Genomic DNA, 20575 nt, shown 5'->3' on the forward strand with positions numbered 1-20575 from the left:
ATATGAGTATTTTGTTTTGGAAGTGCTTGAGCAACACATGGGAAATATTTATTATATTTCATCACAGTTTCATGATAGAAAGTAGGTTTTTAGAGGAACTGGCTGTAACTAAGCTTTTCAGGAGTGCTGGCTCTATATACTGCCTTATATACTTTTGGAAGCATTTCCTACAGATGAGTAATTTGCCTTGTGTGACTAGATTAACCTGTGCAGGTAAGACAGAAGCTTTTAAGTATATATCCTTACCCCCGTGTTCTCAGGGTGTTAGGACTTGTTGGGTCTTCTTTCCCACGCCTTTGTGGCCAGCTCCCTGACCCTAGCACTGGCAGTCCTCTTCTGCAGAGACATTAACGACTGTCCATGTTTGCTTTATTAAGCTTGGCAATGCTGTTGCAAATGGCACTAATTGGCATTTTTGCTGGCAGCCTTCACCAAGAGACAGAGAACTGAATGGGCTGTGGAGCCTGCACTCCGCTGTGCTCCAAAGGTGGCAGAGGATAGGGACATGCTGGCAAGTCAGTCTGAGGAAAGCTGATGCCACTATTGCTTGGTCTATAAACAAAGGACTTCTGTTTCCAAAGCTGAGAAGCCCCAGCCTTTTTCCATGCTGTGACTCTGTTTGAAAAACAAGCCTGGACCCAGTTGGGTGAGTGATCTGTGTAGTCACCAGTGTAGTTTGCCCACAGTTCCTCTCAGCCTCTCCCAGATTAAGCATCTTGGACACATCAGTGAGCCGCATGTAGTGAGGTCTGTCAGTGACCTTCAGCAGCGTGATCCCAGCATGGGCTTGGCAATAGGCTTGACTTCTGTCCTAGAATAACAGGAGGGGCACAGCAGTTAGCTGACTTTGGACCCATCACAACATATTGAGGGGACCCTTTCTGTCTGCTGAAGTGAATTACCCGAGAGCCTGTGGGGGCTGTAGGGAATCACAGGGGCAGCTTTGGCCTTGAATTCTGGTGTTGTTAACGGGCTCATTTTAAGGTGTAGGATGTCCTGCCCCGCCTGTCATGCTGTTCCAATGTGTAATTACCCTCACAGCTTGGGAGCAGGAGTGTCTTCCAGCGCTCAGTTCAACTCCCCAGCTCCCCACTGCTGAATCTCATTATGTCTTTGTCAGCAAGGCTGATAAACCTTTCCTCTCACGCCCAGCTCTGTCTCTTCCCCCACCTCAAGACACTTTTCCAGGTGCAAGTTAGATCTGACTGCTTTACTTCTCACCTCTTTTGGAAGATGCTTCCATACTATTATTACAGAAGCAATGGGGAACATGTACTCAAATAAAGAGTTTAGCAACATAGATTTTAAAATATTTTTTTAAGTGGCTAAGCGAAGGATTAGTTCTTTGGATTTCTGTATTTTTATTATCAACAGGTAGCTGAAGAGAACAGTTACAGTTGTTCTCTGCTTTCCAGCAAGGGACTTAAAATATCCCATGGTAATTAGTTTGAGCATCTATCAGCTTGGTTTCTTGGGAAAAAGGAACATTTGCTCTTCTAGGAAACATTTTCAGTGCCATCAGTCTAAGAATAGCAATCTTATTTCTGTTGCATCTCAAATTTCAGAAGTATGGCTTATCTTTTATTGTACACGCAGTATGGAGATTATTTTAGATGAAATACCACTCTGTTCTGCTGAAGCATGAAGAGTTTATAGTGCCTCATTCTGTGGTTTTCTTTTTTTTTCTAACCAAAATTAATTCACGAATAAAGAAATTTGTGCCTTGAACATGGCCTCTCATCTCTGAGCGCATCAGTTCCTTGATGACCCCAAAGGGAACAACAGTGCTGAAATAGTTCAAGTGGCAAACGACTCCCTGGCTACAAATTTAAGCACTGAAACAAAACCCTGCAGTTTCACTGACGACTTCCAAGAACAGAGGCAAAGCTACAGTGCTGTGGCCTAGGAGATTGCTATCGTTGCAATGCTGGTGGAGCCGGCGCAGCTCCCTCCCTGCAGAGCCGGCAGGGGCAGTGCCAGTTTTACAGGGAAGTAAGCAGCGTGACTGCCCACAATGCTGTAGAGTAAAGGTTGCAGAGCAAAGGACTGAAGCTGTACCCTTTGCTCAGGACTTTGATGTGTCCAACACAAGTGTTGGAGGCAGAACATTACCCCCAAAGGGCTTTTTGATCTGGAGCAGCTGTGAAAATGTTTTATGTACCTTGGGGCATCTCAGACGGGAGGGTTGGGGGAAAGCTGGATATCTAAGCTACTCTTTTGGTACCCAGAGTGGACACCAAGATGCTCAGCTGAACCAAAGACATCACATCCTGCTGGGGACTGGCCCTGGAGGGGCCAGAATCCACTGAAAGAGGCTGCTCTAGGGTTCTGGGCCATTGCCATACCTACATAAGTCCCTCTGGGCATAGCAGAGGTCATGAACAAGGAGACTCACCCTCCTGCTCTGTGCTAGCCTCCTCACCCTGCAGCAACCACGCAGGGCGCTTCAGGGTCCGTTGCTGCCTCCTGCCAGGGCAGGAACATTTTTGGCCAGAGCAGTGTGTGTACTCCTGCTCTCCTCTGCCTGACAACAAGCACCTTGGCTCTCCAAGGGGAACAGAGAACTTTGCAAGGAAACCAACTGTTATTTATGCATATTTTAAAATATATTTTGTTCAGATGCACATGCCTGCCAGCCTTGTTTAGGGAAGCTTTAATAGTATTTGGCTTCTTTTTGGTCTTGTGTACAAGATGAGGAAGTTTTCATCTGTGCCTTTAAAAAAAACCTGCATCCCTGCCAAGATGTATTAGGAGAGCTGTAAAAAAGGAGTCATCCTGTTCCAGGACCATGAGGCTTATGTAATAGGGAAATCCTAACGACAAGATACTCCCCCACCCTGCGCATGCTTTTCCAAGGGACATGCCACTTCAGGGTTTTCAGTCACTCAATCTGTATTTTGATCACATCTGCCACTGGTTTATTCAGATGTATTTACAAATTGTCCCCCATACCCTTATTTGTACATGCCATAGAATGTTTTTATAAAATGCAGTGCGGACCTCACCTCACCACAAGGATCTTTAAATAAAATATATTGTAAAGTGCCAGATACAATTCTTTTAAAAAATACAGTTCTAATTAAAACAGATACTTGGCCACTGCATTAGCAGCTTCATATACTGATACATTTTTAGCACAACAGTCTATTTCTGTCAGGTGAGCAGGAGGCTCTCATACCACCCCTCTAGCTCTCCAGTTTCAAGTCCAAAGGCTTTAGAAAATGAGGCAGAGGCAGATCATCCAGAGCCTCTGGGAAATGCTCAGGTGAAATGGTCCTGATCAAGACACGCATGGCTCCAACAAACAGCGACGGGGGAGCTAAGCCCACCAGGCACTGGAACCTGTTCTCCCCCAGGAGGTCCTGCCACCGCTGCCGGTTGTCCAACAGTTGCTGTTTCATTGAGAACTGGAGGTCCTGAGGCACGAAGAAGAAGAGGCAGTCGAGGCAGAGGAGCTTGGCACGCATGTTAGCTGCCGGCGTGTGGGAAATCTGCTGCAGCAAGGTGTCGAGGGGGGTATTCCCGGCACTGTCCTGCAAGCAGGGCGACGCGCCGTGCCCGAGCAGCAGCAGCAAGCACTCGGGCCGCACCAGTTCGCAGGCCACGTGCAAGGCCGTCTTGCCGCCCTCCACGCGGCTGCAGCCCCGGCGGTCCAGGTGGCCGGCTCTGTCGCTCGGCGGGAAGGCTTGGATGGCCTTGAGGATTCGGAAGAGGATGCGGGCCCGGTTGTAGCGGACGGCCATGGCCAGGTGCGGGGCCGAGGACTGGCAGCAGCTGAAGTTTTGGCTGGGCACGGCCAGGGCGCTCTGGGGGAACTTAGTCAGCAGGTGCCGGGCGTAGGGCTGGTGGTCGTGCACCAGCGCGTAGAGCAGGGCCTCCGAGGGCGAGTACACGCTCACCTTGCCCCCGTCCTCCCAGTGGAAAACCTCCATGGTCCGCATGTCCTCCAGGAACCAGACAGGCAGCAGGTCCCTCACCGCCTGGTAGAAGGCGAAGGAGGATTTCTTGCACTGCTTCTGGGACTGGGCGCCGTGGCCGCCGACCCACCGGACGCTCCAGGGCATGGCGGGCGGCCGGGCTCCGCCGGGGGCTGCCTCCCACCCCGGCGCACAGAGGCCGCATCGGGCCCGGTCCTGCGGGAGCGGAAGGACGGTCAGCTCCGGGCGGCCGGGGCTCCCCGGGCTGCGCCCGCCTCCCCCTCCCGCCGCCAGCGAGCCGCGGCGGCGCCGGACAACACCGCGGCGCAGGGTACACCCCCACCCCGGCGCGGGGGAGCTCCCTCCCCCCCGGAGCCCGGTGCAGGGAACGGCCTCCACTCAGCGCACAGGACACCCACGTCCCCGGGGCACGGCAACGCCTCCCCCGCCGCCCCGCTCCCGGCGGTTCCCCCCTCCCGCCGCCGCCCGGTGCTCACCTCTCGCCGAGCCCCGCGGTGCCGCCGGCCGCTGCCGCAGTGGAGGGGCGGGGAGCGGGAGCGCGGCGCGGCGCCGCGGGGCCCTTTTATCCCCACCCCCCCCCCCCCCGCCCCGGGCGGTGAAGGTCGGTCAGGACCCGGGAACTGTCCAGCCGCCGCCGATTGGCCGCGGCCCCGGCGGCCCCGGGCGCCCATTGGCTGCGCCGAGAGGCCGGGGCCCGGCACCGGCGCGTGCGTCACGGGAGGCGAAGTTCCAAGAAACTTGGCTGCGGGCGCGGAGCCCCGGCGGGGCGGGGCGGGGACTGCCGGGGGCGGGGGTCCGGGGGTCCGGGGGTCCCGGGGGGGTCCCGAGGTCACAGGGCCCTGGGGACGTGGGATGCAGGGAGTGTGGGGTCTGGGGGCTGCGGGGGCGTGGGGACGTGGGATCCAGAGGTGGGGTCCCGAGGCCATGGGGACATGAGGACGTGGGATCCAGGGGGTGTGGGTTGGGGACCGCGGGGACGTGGGATCCAGCGGGTGTGGGGGGCACGAGAATGTGGGAACCAGCGGGTGTGGGGTCATGGGAGCTGTGGGGGCATGGGGATGTGGGATCCAGGGGGTGGGGGGTCCAGGGGCCATGAGGCCACAGGGATGTGGGATCCAGCAAGTGTGGGGTCCCAAGGTCACGGGGTGCTGGGGACATGGGATTCAGGGGTTATAGGGTCCCAGGGTCATTGGTTCCCAGGGGGCATGACATCCTGGGGGTATGGAGTCCAGGGTACTTGGGGTCAGGGACACACGGGGTCCTGGGGGTATGGGGTCCAGAGAGCACTGGGTTCCAGGGGCATGGGTCCCGAGCCTGTGGGGTCTGGGGCACACAGGGACCCGGACACATGGGGTCCTGGGGGCACAGGGGGACCAAGTGCACAGGGGCTTTGGGACACCCAGGCTCCTGGAGGCTGCAGGCAGGCAGTGCCCTGGGCAGGCGGTGTCACACCTCCCTGCCTGCCCTGGCAGGGCCCAGCCTGCCCCACGCCAGTCTCCGCGGCTCGCCCCTGCCCACACCCTTCAGCTGGCTGCGGGCTCCCACGTGTGTGCGCACACGTGCTTGCTGCGAAACTCGTGGCTCTCGCTTCTCTCCCAGATAGAGACATGCCTGCAGCCCTTCCCACTGAGAGTCACCCGTCAGGCTTTGGCTACAGAGGAGCAAGGAGCTGGTTGTGGCGCGGGGTGAGCTGGGCACCGCCGGCAGTCCTGCACCAGGGACTCCCCCTTGGGGCGCCTGCAGCCCCATGGCCCTAAAATGTGCTCGTACAGGTAACAGCTATGTGCTGGTAGAGCAAGTACTGTCGTTACTGAGGTCTCCGCTCTCATAAGGCCTCCTTATGGACAAAAATCCTGGGATCTCTTCCGTCCCTAACCCCCCCAGTAGGTTCAGAGCATTTCCCTCTTTCACACCGTGTGTTTGACCCCCAGCGTCTCCCCACTTGCAGCCATCGCCCCTCCATCAGGAGGGTGTGATCAGACTCTCTGTGGGTGGGCGATGCTGGTCGCTGTCATGTTCATGGCTGACAGCTTTGGTTTCTCCATCCCTGGGGTTCCCCAGCCTTCCCCTCACCAGTGCGGGAGCCTGCTGAGCGCTGCTGGAATGGGCGACGCTTTCTGTGCGTCCCAGCCCGACGTGCGTGTGTGCACACCAGGGCGATCGCAGGCATCTGCTGAAATGCCCCTGCTTCCTTGTAGCCCTCCCTGCGAAGCTGCTCGGGGTGGTGGGGAAGGAGCCCACGGCACGCTGCCAACCCTGCCCTTGACCCCGATGAGAACGAAGCTGGCGAGGAACAACTGCTCCCTTTGTCGTGCCTCTTCTGAACCGCCATTCAGCCAGGAAACAATGCTTAAACTGTGCTCGGTTTGCTTTGTAACTTCTTCCCTGCCACGCGATGCTCACACCAAAACCCAGATGTCTGTGCAAGGGGATGCAGGCAGGTGTGTGAGTCGGGCAGGATACTTCATGCCACTGTCACACGCAGAAACTCTTGGTGACCACATCTGAGTGAAGAGAAATCAGGGTAATGTGCACTGAGCTGCTTTGCCAGAGAGAATTACGTCCAGTGTTTGTCAGTGTGACTCGTCATCTGAGGATCCCCATGGATCCACCACAGCTTCTGGCGTCTCGGATGTCAGCCACGGCATGGAAAATCCTCTTTCATCGCTCATGTCTGATTCCAGCCGAAAACTCATTAAAGGCAGCCGCCTCCACCACTCCCTGCTATTGCTGGGGCACTTGCCTGTCAGTCACATCCTATTACTGCAGGCACGGGATAATTTGTACCAAAGCATAGCATCAAAAGAAATTATTTAAAAGTAGCTAATTCTATAGCCCTTCCTCTCTGTCCAGCACAGCCTCACCCACCCGTTGCTGATGGCAGCAGTACCCGCCGCACCTCCACATGCCGCCTGCTCTGGGAGATGGCCCTGCCCAACCGTGAATCCCAAACGCTTTCCCTGCTGTCACCAGGACATTGCCATCGATTTGGATGTCCAGCATGGTGACGAACCAGGTTGCTCAGCCCTTTCTACTCATCTTCTGCACATGCCTGGGTAAGACAAGTGGTGTCAGAGCCCAAAGGCAGGGGATGAGCATGGTCACAAAGCCAAATTAGCTTTTGCCTAGGAAATGAATGTCTTTGGTGTGGAAGCGGGACTGTTTTTCTCGGGTCTCCTGCAGAGGTGGGGGGACCAGCTACAACCATAGGGTGCTTTGATTCCCAGCACTGGCTTAAAAGTAGGCCAGAGAGTGCGGAGTCCTTGTGGTCTTGCAGCTGGTGAGTAACCCAGAAGCTGGCCCCTGTTTGCAAAATGTATTTGTCACATACATTTGAATCAGGAGCCTGCCTGTAGGAAATGCAGCCTGTTTGTGGGCTGGACTGGAGAAAAAGTATTACATTTGCTCCCAAACTGTTTATAGCATGCCCAGCTCTAGGGATGAAACACAACAGTCCAGAAAGGTTTTAATTTTGTGATATATATTTTATGTGCAGACCCACGGACATGACTTGCTTGTTTGCAGTCCAGCCTGGTTTTAATCACTTTGAATTAAGTAACTGATCTTATTACTGATCCGACTATGAGAGGGCTTATCGCAGGTTCCTTGGCACATGACGAAGATTACTCCATTGGTGCAACCACATCCAAGTAATGTGACGTGTGATCTCAGAACTATTTTTTTCTTCACCCTCCTTCGGGTTGTTGATCCTTTCGTTTCTCCATTTCTTCAGCCAGTGACCAACTAAAACCGGCTTAACACTACCAAAAATTGGCCATATAAAGGGGTGAAGGGAAAAGCTCTGCCATTTCTTGTAACAGACATCATTTGTTTCCTGTTTTCATTAAACTGAGGGTGGGATCATATTGACTTAATGGACATGATTGTGGGTGTAATTAAAAGCAATAGGAAAATAGGCAGTATCAATGAGCACACTAAGCATAGTTAATGTTTAGCGCTGGTTTTGAGCATGAGATGAAAGATTGGCAAAGAGTACATCCCTCATTTTTGAAAAGGACTGAAAGATGCGGGTTTTACAACAGTCCTTGCAAGGATTTTGTGCGCGGGTTTCACTCTGAACTTTTACCAGTCTCCTCTCTCAAAAGCAGGCTCAGGTCCAAAGGTCGGCAGAGTTTGGACAACAGCCCCAGACCTGTGATGGGCTGGAGCAGCAGAGCTGCTGCTTTACTTTAAGCCTCTGGCTCAGGGGTCTTTGTCAACAAATCAGATAGAAATGCCTAATGTCCTGTTTAGCTAAAATCTTCAGAGAGAAGTAATGAATGAGGAGAGTCAGGGGTTTGCAGTAGGGGTGCTGGGCTGGAATATACATGCTGTATGTCCCCCTCCCACTGCGGGTATGTCATTGACCTCCAGTTTAATCTTGCTGTGCCACCAGCATTCTGTCTGCAGAAGGGGTGCAGTAACACTGCTTCGACCATCTCATTTTAGCCAGTGAGCTCCTTAGGTCAGGGATAATATGCAAGTATATCGGTTTGGTCCTTGGGGTCCTGGCTCTGTGTGGGGACCCCTCCCCTCTGCTGTGTTAGACAGGGAACAGAGACTGGTCATCTGGTGCTGGTCTGCAGGCAGAGAAGGCGACAGAGCTGCTGGCACTCACTAGACTGGACTTGTTTGGTGAGGACTCCCCAGGCGAAGAGGTGGATGGCAGTCCCAGGCAGCTCTGTCTAGCTGTGATGAATAATAGCTGTTGCTGACACCTCGTGGAAGCCTTAGATAAACATTTTCTCCAGAAAACTTTCCGTTTCCTTTCCTCTGCTGCTGCTGCTTCCCCACCTGAGGAGCTTATCCTTATTTCTATCATCTCCAGAGCACCCAGCCGGGAAGCAGGCAGCAGGGCCCTTGGCTGCCTGCAGGACCAGGACGGGAGGACAGCCAAGGAAGGCTGCCCAGGGACTGTCCTTTCCCTCCCCGAGAGGAGGAGGGCACGTTTCCTCCCTGCGTGGTGGTGAGGGCAGGTCACCATGAATGCATGTTGCACATCAGATGCGAAGAGGAAAGCATCCCTCTCCTGCACCCACCTCGAGTCTGTATGTCCACTGCGTACGTGCCTTTTGTGTGCCTGTTTTGCCAATCTCCATTTTTCAGGGGGGCATAGTTGCAAGTGGCTGTTACAAATCACTCTGTCCTTTCATTTCAGAAACTTGAATCACTTTGGAAAAAAGACACAGAAGTTTTCCTGGGAAGTGGGAAAATATTTTCACTTGAGAAACAAGACTGCCGAAGATGCCACAGAGAGTCAGCAGGGATCTGGGTTGGGGCATTGCTCCTGGCTCCCTTGCTGAAACCATCAGACAACATCACTCTGTCCAGGGGAGGAGTTGTGGCCTTGACCCCTGTTCTCACCACTCACCCCTGCACTGTCTCACTCAGCACCAACCTCTTCTTCCTTCTCAGTCTTCTTTTGTATTACAGTCACTCTCTACTTGCCTGACTTTGTATGAATCATCATTGCACACTGAGCCTGAGCTGCCCATAACCCTGGCTGCTTTGCTTTCTCTGCTGCGTAATAGGGTCAGCTTCATCCTGACACACAGCATGAAAGAAAATCTGCTTTGGAAACAGCAAAGCAAACAAGTCTTCTCTTGTTACTCTTGTTTCCTGGCTGCTGCTGAGTGAATGTGACACCCTTCCAAAAATCTGCATCCCAAATGATGCTTGGGAGCCCAAGTGAAGCTCTGAAACACTTTGTTTTGGAAAGGAAATCTGTCCACTGGCTCTGGAGGAACTACATAACATGAGGGTTGACCACTGTCAAACATCAGTCCTGGCTGATGTGAGGCTGAATAAATGGCTCAACTGGTGTCACAGATCCGTTGACATTGTCTGTGTCCACTGGTGGGATAACCCAATTTTTAAGGCTTTGAAACTTATTTTTTATTCTGGTTCCTTGACAGAGAGAAGTGGTCTGGCAGAAGTGAGGTGGGCAGCCAGGTGCTAAGGCCCTTCAGCTGGAGCTATCTCACAGGCCCTCAGGGGTGGTCACAAGCTATTATCAATGTCCTCTTTATTTTGGCTTGGTTCGCAGGCCACCCCTCATTAAGCTTTGAATTTAGCACCTGTAATATATGAGCCACATTCATCCTTTTGAAACAGAGCTGCAGCAGAGATTAAATTTGATCCAGTGTGTTACAGGGGGATGCTGAAAAGTGTGCTTCTCCCTTAAAAGACAAAAAAGTACCTTTTGGGGAGCCTTTCTGTTTCATAAGCAAGTGGACGAGAGGGGTCAGAGAGCTCCTGGTGCCTGTAGACGATTTTGGCCTTCAGCTTGATGTTGGTTGTTAAAAATATTTTCCCAGATGTATTAATACGACCAGACTGGATTGCATCTGAGCTGAACATTGTGAGCCTAAGGCAGGACATAAATATAGAAGCAAAACAGCCTGACATAAGAGTCATCTGTCCTCTTCCACACAAGAAGCGAAGGAGAGAGGGAACTTACTCTGTTGCAGTTTTTAGACACTTCCAGGCATTAGCCTGAGCCTCAGAGAGTGCCTGCACTGGGGTCCTAGGGCACAGAAAACCCCATGTATCCCTCGCTCAGCCCCTAGCATGCTGTGCCACAGGACTGCGCACTCAGCGCATTTTTAACCCAGGGTTAGATTTGCCTGGACAAGGTCTGCAATCAGGAATGACTATTTGTTTGATGTGTTTGCCTAACAGGATTACCCTTATCATAATGATATAGCAACCTGGCCTTGGCAGAGCAAACCCCAGGGGCTTGAGGGGTCAAACCTTTGCCTCCCCTGCCCCAAATGTGCACAGTGTATCTTGCCTCTGTTATCATGCAATATCCAGCTGGTGCTTGGGTTGGCATTCAGTGCTCCGCTTTTGGAAAGAGCAGTTGTGCCATGTACCGCTGCCTGCTGACATCACACTTGGCATTTCTCTCACCACACCTGAAAAAAAAAATCAATAATATTCCAAGGTTAAAAAAATTATGCGGTGTTTTACAATTAGAGACTGGGATGTCTTCCCCGCTGGGAGTTGCTCTGAGCAGGTGCCTGATTGAATTCACTGTGACTTTGTTGTCCTCTGGCTCCCTAAGAATAGGTAATGAGCCAATGAGTTGCCTGCTTTTTGTATCATGTATTGTGAACATGCCTAAAATCATTACAAAAGTATCTGTCTATAAAAGTATATCTGTGATTATTAAAGTCTGCTGACTTAAAAGAGTGGAGGAAGGTGTAGGATGAAAGCTCCATTTTCTTGATAAAGTCTTTGCTAAAGCAGAGCCTGACTCCACTCATGATCGACACCCAGGCTTGTCCACCCCTGTTTCTGGCCAGGGTGGGGGGCACCTCCTTGCTCCCTGGCAATGTCATTTTAAGCCCAGCACTTCTCAGGCCAGCTGACATGAGCCTGGCCTTACCAGCTCCCCAGGCTATTTGCAGAAGCAGAACCTGCTGCTCGCTATTTGCCAGTTCCAAAACAAGCAGGATCCTCTATTTATAATGTGCTATAATTGGCTTGAATGAAACCTGTGGTTCTCTGGGCTCTAGGGCCCCAGGACTGCCGGTGCGGCAGCACCTTAATTCCAGGGCGTGCTGCTGGGGATGCCGAGATGGCTCTGCATAAAGCCGAGGGATGCGTAGGTACATAGTGTGAGCCGAACGTTCACAGGTTCCTGGTTTCTGGAGCAGGCTGTACTTGTCAGGGCTGAGTAGATCCCCTTCTCTAGATGAGGTATGAGGGGGATGGAGCCTCTTCGAAGCAAGGCAGAGAGACATCTTCCCACTGCAGCAGCATCACCGTGGAGATGCTCGGGTTGCTGCAGGGAGCATTACACTAACCATGCTGTTTTTTTCCCCAAGGCATTTATAGCTGGGATGTGAGCCTGGCTCTGTGACTGAGGAATGACCTATTCAACCATCAGGCCTAAACAATTTGAGTTCACCTGTGATTAGTGTATGTTTAATTTTGGTGGTGAGTGTGGCTGTTCAGACCCCACTGTTCAGAGTGGAACTGTTCTGACCTTGTAGCTCATTGCAGGATGATCTCCTTCTGTCTAAGACAAAGCAAAGCAGCAACCTCACTTTTTCTTTGGAAGCAGGTACATACAGTATAATGCCTAACCAAGGGTTGTATTTGATCTGGTTTTGCTGTAATAAATCCCTCTGCCATTTGAACTGTAAAACACAATAGATATAAGGCCAAGCAGAAAGATTAAAAAAAAAAAATTGGCTAATGCTTCGCATGTCTTTGAGGACTTATTTTTATTCCCATTTGTTCGTTCTCTCCACTCTTGGCTGCTGCTGGGTCTGTTGAAATAACAAACAGGGATGAGGAAAGAGGGCAGCTCTGTCATGAGCTTCCTTTGGTGGGAAGCGGCTGCGTTACAACAGTTAACTCTAACGGCAACTGCAGGCTCAATAGGCAGATGTTCATCTGTCGCATACATCCCAATAGGAAGCCTGGGGTTTTTTTCTGAAAAAGATTGGATTATCAGTCAAAAGCCTTTTTGCTGTAAAGTGGTGTTTAGAAAGAGTCTGTCTTTCCCTTTCGCTTTGTAAAAAAATAGTCAGAAGTCTTCTAGTGCTGCCTAAAGCTGCTCTGCTGCCAAGAAAACCTCCCGGGCCTGGTGATGAGGCCTCTGTAGTATTTCCGGTTTCTCTGTAATTAGTTTCTAATGAAATTTTCAAACCCAAGTACAGTCAGGAGGTTAGGCCATCGTGAGTTCACAGTAGGGTTTTTTAGTTTGCTTTTTCTTTTTCTAAATCACTAGTTATCCCCTATGTAGAGGCAATAAGATAATTTTGTGCATATAAAGGTGCCTAAAATCAGGGTGGCAATGACTTTTACCTGCCGGATTCAGCACTAGCATCATTTTATGCAATTCTCCCTTTGGAAGCAATGCTTTTGCACTGAAATTATTGTAGCTGCCTGATCAGATTTGTCCATAAGAATGTATTTTCATGGCTTATTAAGTGGCTGGGGGATTAGGGTGCAGCTCACCTCACCAGGATTTCCCTCTGTTCCTGTACATGCAATTTAGGGAAATGGGAGGGCTGATGTTTCCAAGCTGTTGCCAGCATTTTGTGATGCCTCCAGCCCAGAAAATAGATGTAAAAAAGGGATAAAAAGATGATGTAAAGTAATGGAGAGATGAGATGCATGACAAAAACAAGCCAGGTATAAATAGTGAGGCTGCTATAAATAGTGAGGCTGAGAAACACCCGAGCCCAGCTGCTACGCACAGCAGAAAGGCCGGCTTGCTCCCTGCTGCCACCTGAGCTGCACAGGGATTCTGGCAGTCTGCTCCCCCTCCTCTCTGCTCCCCGGACCTCTCCTGTAGCCCTGCTTAGATATCAGGACTGGGATGGGCTCACTGGGCTCACCATCGTCTTCCATCTCGGCAGTGGGACTGCCTATGGTGGGGCTGGAGCAGCAGCCACCATTGACATGAACAGCGTGTTTAGAGCACATGTGGGTTTTTTTATTGCAGAAAGGTGTGAAACGCCCTTGGACAAGGTCCTAGGCTCCTTCAGATGTTTCCCACACCCTAGTGCTGCTGGGGCCGTGGAGCATGGCATGCTGTGGGGGCTGGGCAGGCCGGTCCCCATGCCGGCCACGCAGCCCATCTGTGTACCTCTTCCCCACCAACGTGGTCCATTGCAGTCGAGGGTTGTTTGATGGGCTCTTGGGAGTGCTGCTGTTTGGCAGCTCACCCGGAACTGGGTACGACAGCATCTCCTGAAGTGCCCAAAAATGCGGGTGGGAATTTCACTTCAATAACATGGGAATTTTTACTGAATCAAGTAGGAGGGCAGGTAACACAAGCAGGAGGAAAGGTCTATGCATGGTGAGTTACAGCTCCAAGGGATGGAAATGTGTATGAATAATGACACTTTCCAGAGTTCCATAGGTCATGCAAAGAAGTGTTCAGGAGACAGAAAAAATGCTCAGGCTCCTCTCTTCACATCTCTGCTTTGTTGCTGCCAGCCTTTAGCCACACTCTTCTGCCCCCAAACCAGGGATGACAGAATAGGAAGTGCCTGGTCCCAGTTTGCAGCCAGGTGTTTCAGTTTAAACTGCTGAGGAAAGTGGGTCTGGGCTGATATATCAGTGTAGTGTGATAAAGGTGTGTAGGTCTTGGAGTAATGCCTGTGCTTGGGAGAGGGAATGCTGTTGGGTTGGGTTAGGTTGGGTTTTTTTTTTAAATGGTGTCAGCATTTGAGATCCCTTTTACCCTGGAAATCTTGTGGCCGTCTCTGAGGCACAAGTACTCCTGGAGACAGGCTGCTCTTGCAATTCATGTGTTCTGTGAAGCAGAAAGAAAAACATTTTGGACAGGGTTCAAGCACCTTTCTCTGTTGTCCTGGTGATAAGTTCCTGATAAGAGTTCAAGGTCTTTTCTTGCTTGTATGGAATAAAAGCAGCTTTTCTTAAGTTGCTGCTGGCATCTGTGGGCTCCCTGAGGGTGCTGGTCTGTTGTTCCCAGTGCCTGGGCTGTTCTTGGTGAGTAAGACAAGGTTGTGCTGTGTGGGTTGTGGTTTGTCCCACATCAGAGGTGAGCTTCCAGGTTTTCAGTCTCTGGTATGCAGCAGTGGCTATGCCATGGCAAGCATTTGGGGTAAGCTGGATGCTTCCTCCAAGTGGCTGCGGCTTCATGGAAGGAGTGTGGGATGGTGGCACAAGCCCTCTGCAGCTGGTAACCCACTGCAACGGTCCCTGGAAGCAAGCCATGGGTAGCTGCTGTTGTAGCACCATCATTAGGTTTCAGAGTTAACAGCCTGCGGAGATGTAAAGGCAAGGCAAGCCTTCTTGGTACTGCTGCTTCCAGTTTCTTGTTGTCTAGGGAAGATGGGACCGGTTCTCTGATGCTTAGTTTGTGCTCTCAAGGTGTAAATGTGTCTGAGGGCTGGATTTTTGTGGCAGAAGTGTAAGGATGGTGCAGTGGGGAGAGGTGAGGGGAGTTCAGAGCAGCAAGATGCGACATTCAGGCTTGCTCTCAAGGCTCCAGTGGGCTGAACCAGACATCAGGAGCTGAACTCGCCTGCAGTGGTGAGGATTGAGCTGCATCCACCATCCTCTGCTGCCTTCCAGCCCCTGCTCTCATGGGGCTTCCCCAGCTCCGTCTGCCTGACGCTGTGGGTAACTTCCCAAAGCTGGAGCCTCAACTGCCTTCATTTCTGCAAAGGCCTGTTAGTCATTTCCCACTTATAAACAAACATTCTAGAAGCACTGGAGAAGCTGAGCCACCAAGAGGACAAAGCTCTGTTGCTTTTAGAGTAGCTCATTCATCAGTGAGTTTTATTGTGGAACAGCTCAGCCACTGATGATGAATTGAAACCACTCTCTGCTTGTTGTACAGGGAACAGGAAAATGTGCCTCTTGCATAGGCCGGTCTTTCAATCTTCAGTTTGACTTCCATTTTAAAAGTGTTGTAGATGAGGTGGCTTTATTCTGACATTTTTTTAAATGCCTTTCTTTTTTCCAATTTAAAAAAATATTTTTTGTTTTTGTTAATTTTTAAAATTTATTTTTCCCGTTTCTTTTGCAGTGAGGCCTGGGTTTGTCTCACTGCTTTTCCACCGGTGAGCCCATGCTGTCTTGAGACCTTTCCTTCTTCCTTACATGCAGAGGCCTCCCCCAGTTTCTCTGAGGATACTTGCATTGGTAGGGCAACAGGGATCTGAGGTATGGTTGTTGCTGCAAACTAAAGGCAAACAATTCGAATCAGTCCTTGCAAAAGGAGGAATCTGCTCACCGATGTTTCACTGCTGTCTGGTTTCGGCACTTTTCTAACCTTCCTTTCCACTTGTGTGATCTGCCTGTAGGTGTGGGCTCACACATTCCTCCTGCTAACCCGGGCAGGGCAGCGGGCACCTGGCGCGCGGTTCCACACTGACACGTTTCTTGAAAATCCGATGTGACTGAGGGCATGCACAGCTTGTGGGTGAATTATTGCCAGGTCTCCCGGAGCACTACCGAGCTGTGCTGGAAACGGCCCTGCGGAACAACACTCTTGCAAAGGATCAGCCAGCCCCTTCCCTGAAGAGCTCCTTGGAAGAAAACATTTGTAGGGCTTAAAGGGAAAGATTGCTTTACCAAAAAAATCCCACAGAGAGGGCCAAGTATTCCACAAACAGTGGGAGGTGTTTAAGTCAAATTTTTAGCAGCATATTGGACATTGTAGTTAAGAGATTTATTCTTGACTCCTTAAAAAAAAGCCGAACTTAATTATTTACCTAAACGTTGTTATCACAAGTGGCAGAAGCTGCAAGCATGAGGCAGGCAGAGCTGAGCGCTGCGGGGCTGAGCCGGAGCTCCTGGGTCTCTCCTCTCAGCAGGTCCCGTGGCCACCAGCCCTGCACTGCCCAGCCCTGCTCTGCCCATGGGCCCTGCGCTGCACGGGCAGAGGAGCTCCTGCCCGCCGCCAGCCCCGTGAGCACGGCCTGGCTACTGCTTGCTGCTGAGTGCTAGCTGGGGCAGACCTCTGATAAACCAAAGCCAAAACCAAAGTGCATTTGGCTGCTGGGGACAGACCTGCCATCAATTTTTTACATTTTTTTCTGCTCAGCAGAACTTCACCCCGAGATCTCCATTAACGAGTAGATGCGAGGTGTCGCACTGCCCTGCCTTAGCTCCCCATCTCGGAGGTGCGTGCAGCGTCCTCGGGCCAGCCCTGAGGGATGTGTGGTCTCGATGGCTGCCCAGAGCAGCAGCTCGGGGCCTGGCTCAGCGTTTAGCACAACTCCCATTGAAGCTGCCGGGGTTCACTTCAAAGCTCAGTGCGAGCCAAGTGCTTGCTGAACTGGGACACCTACTTGACTGCCGGTGTGAAGAGTGTGTTGCTCTGTCACATAAGCCTTTTAGGTTGCCTCCAGTTTACTGTACTTCATTAGGAGCTAGAAAATAATATTTCCTGCTGGACTTCCCTCTCTGCAGTGACAGCCTGGCTCTGTGTCCGTGAGGCAGATTCAGGGGTTCAATTTGGGTATCTCCAGTGACATTGGCTAGGCACAAAATCTGAGAGAAGCAAAATAATAATTTTAGCTACTTTACGTCAAATGTCAGATTATTTTTTTTTTTAGATTATTTTATTTTTAGGGCTCTTAAGATATTTAAAACTAGGAAAACCTGAAGCTTGCTGTAATTAAATTGGGACCACGCTACAGATCACCAGTGCTCCTGCCACCGGAGTTTCCTCTTGGCCGAAGCCGACTTGTGCCTGTTCCAACTTGCCTTGCCGCAGCAGTGAATGTATCAGCAGCCAAAGGTTACCCCCTGCAGTACATCTACAGCTACTGCAGGTATAACACGAGCTGGGTCTCATTTATCGGTGTGGATTTTCATGTTAAAATAAACAAAAACCGGGTAGAAAAAAAAGCAACTTGCTCCACTAAAATCCGGAGTCAATTCTACTGACTTCGGCAAACGCAGACGGGGTTGTTAATGGCACGAAGGGATTGGCAATTACTGACACTTTTCTTCTCCGTGCAACTCAACTGGGAGAGTTTCCCAGAGAGATGCATTAGACCAAGGATTGTGATATAGTGACTAAATCCACAGGTCAGCTCCAGATGCAGTTTTTCCCTCACCTGTGACCAGGCACGAACAAAAAAGGAGTTAAACTTTACGTGGTTCAAGGGACAGCTGAGAAAGTTAATGGGAAAACATGTTGAGGGTTGCTAAGTCTATACTGCAGCACAAGCACATGCCTAAGAATCAAACTGTTGGAGGCAGTGGGGTTTTTTTGGGGGGGAATTGTTTTTGTTGATTCTCTGTTCTTGTGGTACTCCCTCTTTCGGGTGCACCCTGGACTGATGGACCTTCATGTGATCCAGCCCCGCGGCTCTTGTTCTCTCATGGGCGTCTGTGCCAGTGCTTCCTGAAGCAGTTTGGGCTTGCCATTGCTGCAGACTCTTGCCAAATTTAGGCAAATGCATCTGAATGTCTTACACAGAGGTCACAGCTGAATTGTCCTTTCCAGCTTTACCTGGTTAAATCCTTTTCGAAAGGAAAATTGAGCTCCTGAAGAATGTGCTCACTTTGTGCATTACCTACAACAAGGTCTGCCCATGCTTCAGGGGCACCGACTCCAGCATATCAACCTGCCCCATTTTAAAGATGCAGTGGGGCTTGGCCAGCAGTTGGCAGGAGCTCACAAAGCGGTTGGAGTGCTTTGTCCCCCTCTAACATGCACATACAGACCTCCTGAGCTCTTAGCTGGCTGCTGGCACAGCCCTCAGCATGGCACAGCCTGTGTTTTCTCATGTGAAATTCAATAAATTCAGCATTTTCAGGACCTTGGCATAATCAGGGTTTTCAATCTTCTCCTTCATTGCCTTCTAATATACCCTCCTAACAATTAACTCTGTGTGTTGGGAGAACGCCAAATGCAGGGTAAAAGACTTCGGTTTTCTTTCCCATAATTAAACGTCATGTTCGCCGCTGTATCTCCCACTAGATTAAGTGTCCGTATATGGTCTAAAATGCTCTTTGGTAAATTAGCATAAGGTCTGTCAGGATTCGACCAATGTTCTCCTTCCTGCTGCATCTGTGCAGCTCACAAAGAGCAGCGTTGGCCGGCGGTGGGGGCCTGGGAATGGGCTGCTCCCCTGGCCTTTCACAGGGGGACGGGCTCAGGCTGGGGGGAGCGCTGCGAGGCTCTGTGCCCATCTCCCCTCACCCCTGCCTGAAGCAGCCATGCCTGGAGATGGAGCATGCAACCCTCTGTGTGGTGTCGTGGCTGTGCCTGGCTCGCTCCCACAGGAAAATTCTTGGATGTCAGAGGAAACAGCTTTTTACTGCAATTCTGTAAAGAACACCTGCAAAACCTCTTCTCAGTCTCCATCCATGCTGCAGGCTAATTGGAGCAGCCAGCTGATAAAAGAGTCCTTTTTTTAATTACATCTAAAGACATGCTGGAGAAACATTCCCCAAGCCAGACTCTGGCAACATCTAAAGCACTGAAAGTAATGGCAAAAAAGTATAGCAGGGTGTCACTGACTAATATTTATGAGTTATGGGCTGGGAGGTGCAGTAAGCATAATAACTTTCTACCAGTTCAGGATGAGCTGGAAGTGAGATGGTGGCTGGGGTCCTCAGCACAAGAGCAGTGTGGTTACCCCAGCTGGCAGCCCTGTCCTGGGGAATAGCTTGTCCCCGCTTGGAGCATCCCCCCAAAAAGCATTTCCTGGAGCTAGTGTCCCAGTTGCCACATCTCCCTGTGCCACCTAACTCCAGATAGAGGGTGCTGGTATGTACCTGGCCAGTGTGACATTTCAAAGAAGAGCATACTTCTGCTCAACTTTTCGGCACAGCCCCAGCTCCCACCATGAGTCTGTCCCTGTCTCCATTACATCCTGCAGTGCCCAGTCCTGCTCTTTGCCCTCCAAAATGTTCCTGGAGCCTTCTTCCCCAACTGTGCTCATTCATTTGCTTGATTCTTTAATTTTCATGATCCTTTAATTTTAATATTTCTTCAATATTCACAACTTCAGTTTCATTACCAAGTTCAGAAGTAGTCTTTCTGATACGGGAGGATGGGTCGTTATAAGTTTGGAGAAGACAGTGGTGAGGGGAACAGAGCTGGCAGATAAACCTGGGATGTGGCTGTGAGTGCCAGGCCCTCCTTGCCTGGAGGTACCTCCGCTCCCTGAGGAGGGACCTTGTTGGGTGGGATCTCCAACCACTGCTATTTCCCCATTTCCTCCCGCATCCCTCTACGTCCTTTGGATAAACAGCCGCAAAAAGGGAGCCTTTGTTTCCAGCAGCGTTGGGGGAATGGCTCGTGGTGGTACAGATAACCCTGCCTGTGAACAAGCAGAGAGGCTGCAGTACAACCGGGAGGGTACACAATGAATTATTCACCAGCTGTTTCCTCTCCTTTCAAGATGTTTTCTGTAAAACCAGAGGCCAGAAATGGTGCATGTGAGATGTGTAATCAACCACACTGAAGAATTTTGAGCTTTTGGCTTGATGGGTCTCAAGTCCATCCTGGTCACGGGGACCTGGTTTGTGAAAATCTGTGTTTGACTGCGGGTGGCCCATAAACGTGTTTTCTTCACTCTCTGGATTCCAGCTGAAGACCTGAAAATCTGATTTACAAAAGTGCCAAATGCCTGCAGCTTTGACAGACATTAGGAGGAGCAATGCTATAAACATACAGAAAGAGTCACAGTGCCATGCACCCCAGTGACTCTGGTCTTGATGCTTTCCGCTTGGGTGCCTGCAATTAGTGGCTGTTCACAGCCTCTCCTTTGCATGCCTGTGTTGGGTTTGTGTGTGGTGGGGTTCTTGGTAGCAGGGGAGGGGGCTACAGCAGTGGCCCCTGTGAAAAGCTTCTCGGAGCTCCCCTGGCTCCAAGTCAGACCTGCTTCTGGCCAAGGCTGGGCCAGTTAGTGATGGTGGCTGCACCTCTTGATAGTATATTTAAGAAGGGGAACCTGAGAGGCAGAGTTGGAGTTGCGAGGAGGAGTTGTGAGGGAGACACCTCTGCAAACACTGAGGTTGGTGGAAGAAAGGAGCATGAGGGGAGGAAAAGCCCATGAGAAAAACATACAAGTCTCCATGCCTGAGTCTAGCACTGAGAAAAAACGATGTTGAGCTCAGGTTGAGAAAGTACTGCTTGGTCTAAGGGCTCTGTGTGTGTTTTTATTTCTACCTTTGGC

At 51.0% G+C, this 20575-nt stretch overlaps 1 protein-coding gene across 1 annotated transcript; it reads right to left on the reverse strand.

The window, feature by feature from the left end:
* Positions 1-2895: 2895 nt before the first annotated feature.
* ANKRD9 (ankyrin repeat domain 9) lies at positions 2896-4522 on the reverse strand. Its single transcript, XM_074868817.1, has 2 exons — positions 4415-4522; positions 2896-4133 (listed from the first exon to the last, which is right to left on the reverse strand). The coding sequence occupies exon 2, from the start codon at positions 4062-4064 to the stop codon at positions 3186-3188; it is 879 nt and encodes a 292-aa protein (XP_074724918.1). The 5' UTR covers positions 4065-4133; positions 4415-4522; the 3' UTR covers positions 2896-3185.
* Between the last annotated feature and the right edge of the window lie 16053 nt (positions 4523-20575).

Source organism: Strix uralensis, chromosome 4 (genome assembly GCF_047716275.1).
Source record: "Strix uralensis isolate ZFMK-TIS-50842 chromosome 4, bStrUra1, whole genome shotgun sequence".
NCBI classification, from domain to species: domain Eukaryota; kingdom Metazoa; phylum Chordata; class Aves; order Strigiformes; family Strigidae; genus Strix; species Strix uralensis.

Bases quoted from the DNA above. Each gene is read 5' to 3' on its own strand.
- ANKRD9 (XM_074868817.1), bottom strand. From the start codon at position 4,064: ATGCCCTGGAGCGTCCGGTGGGTCGGCGGCCACGGCGCCCAGTCCCAG.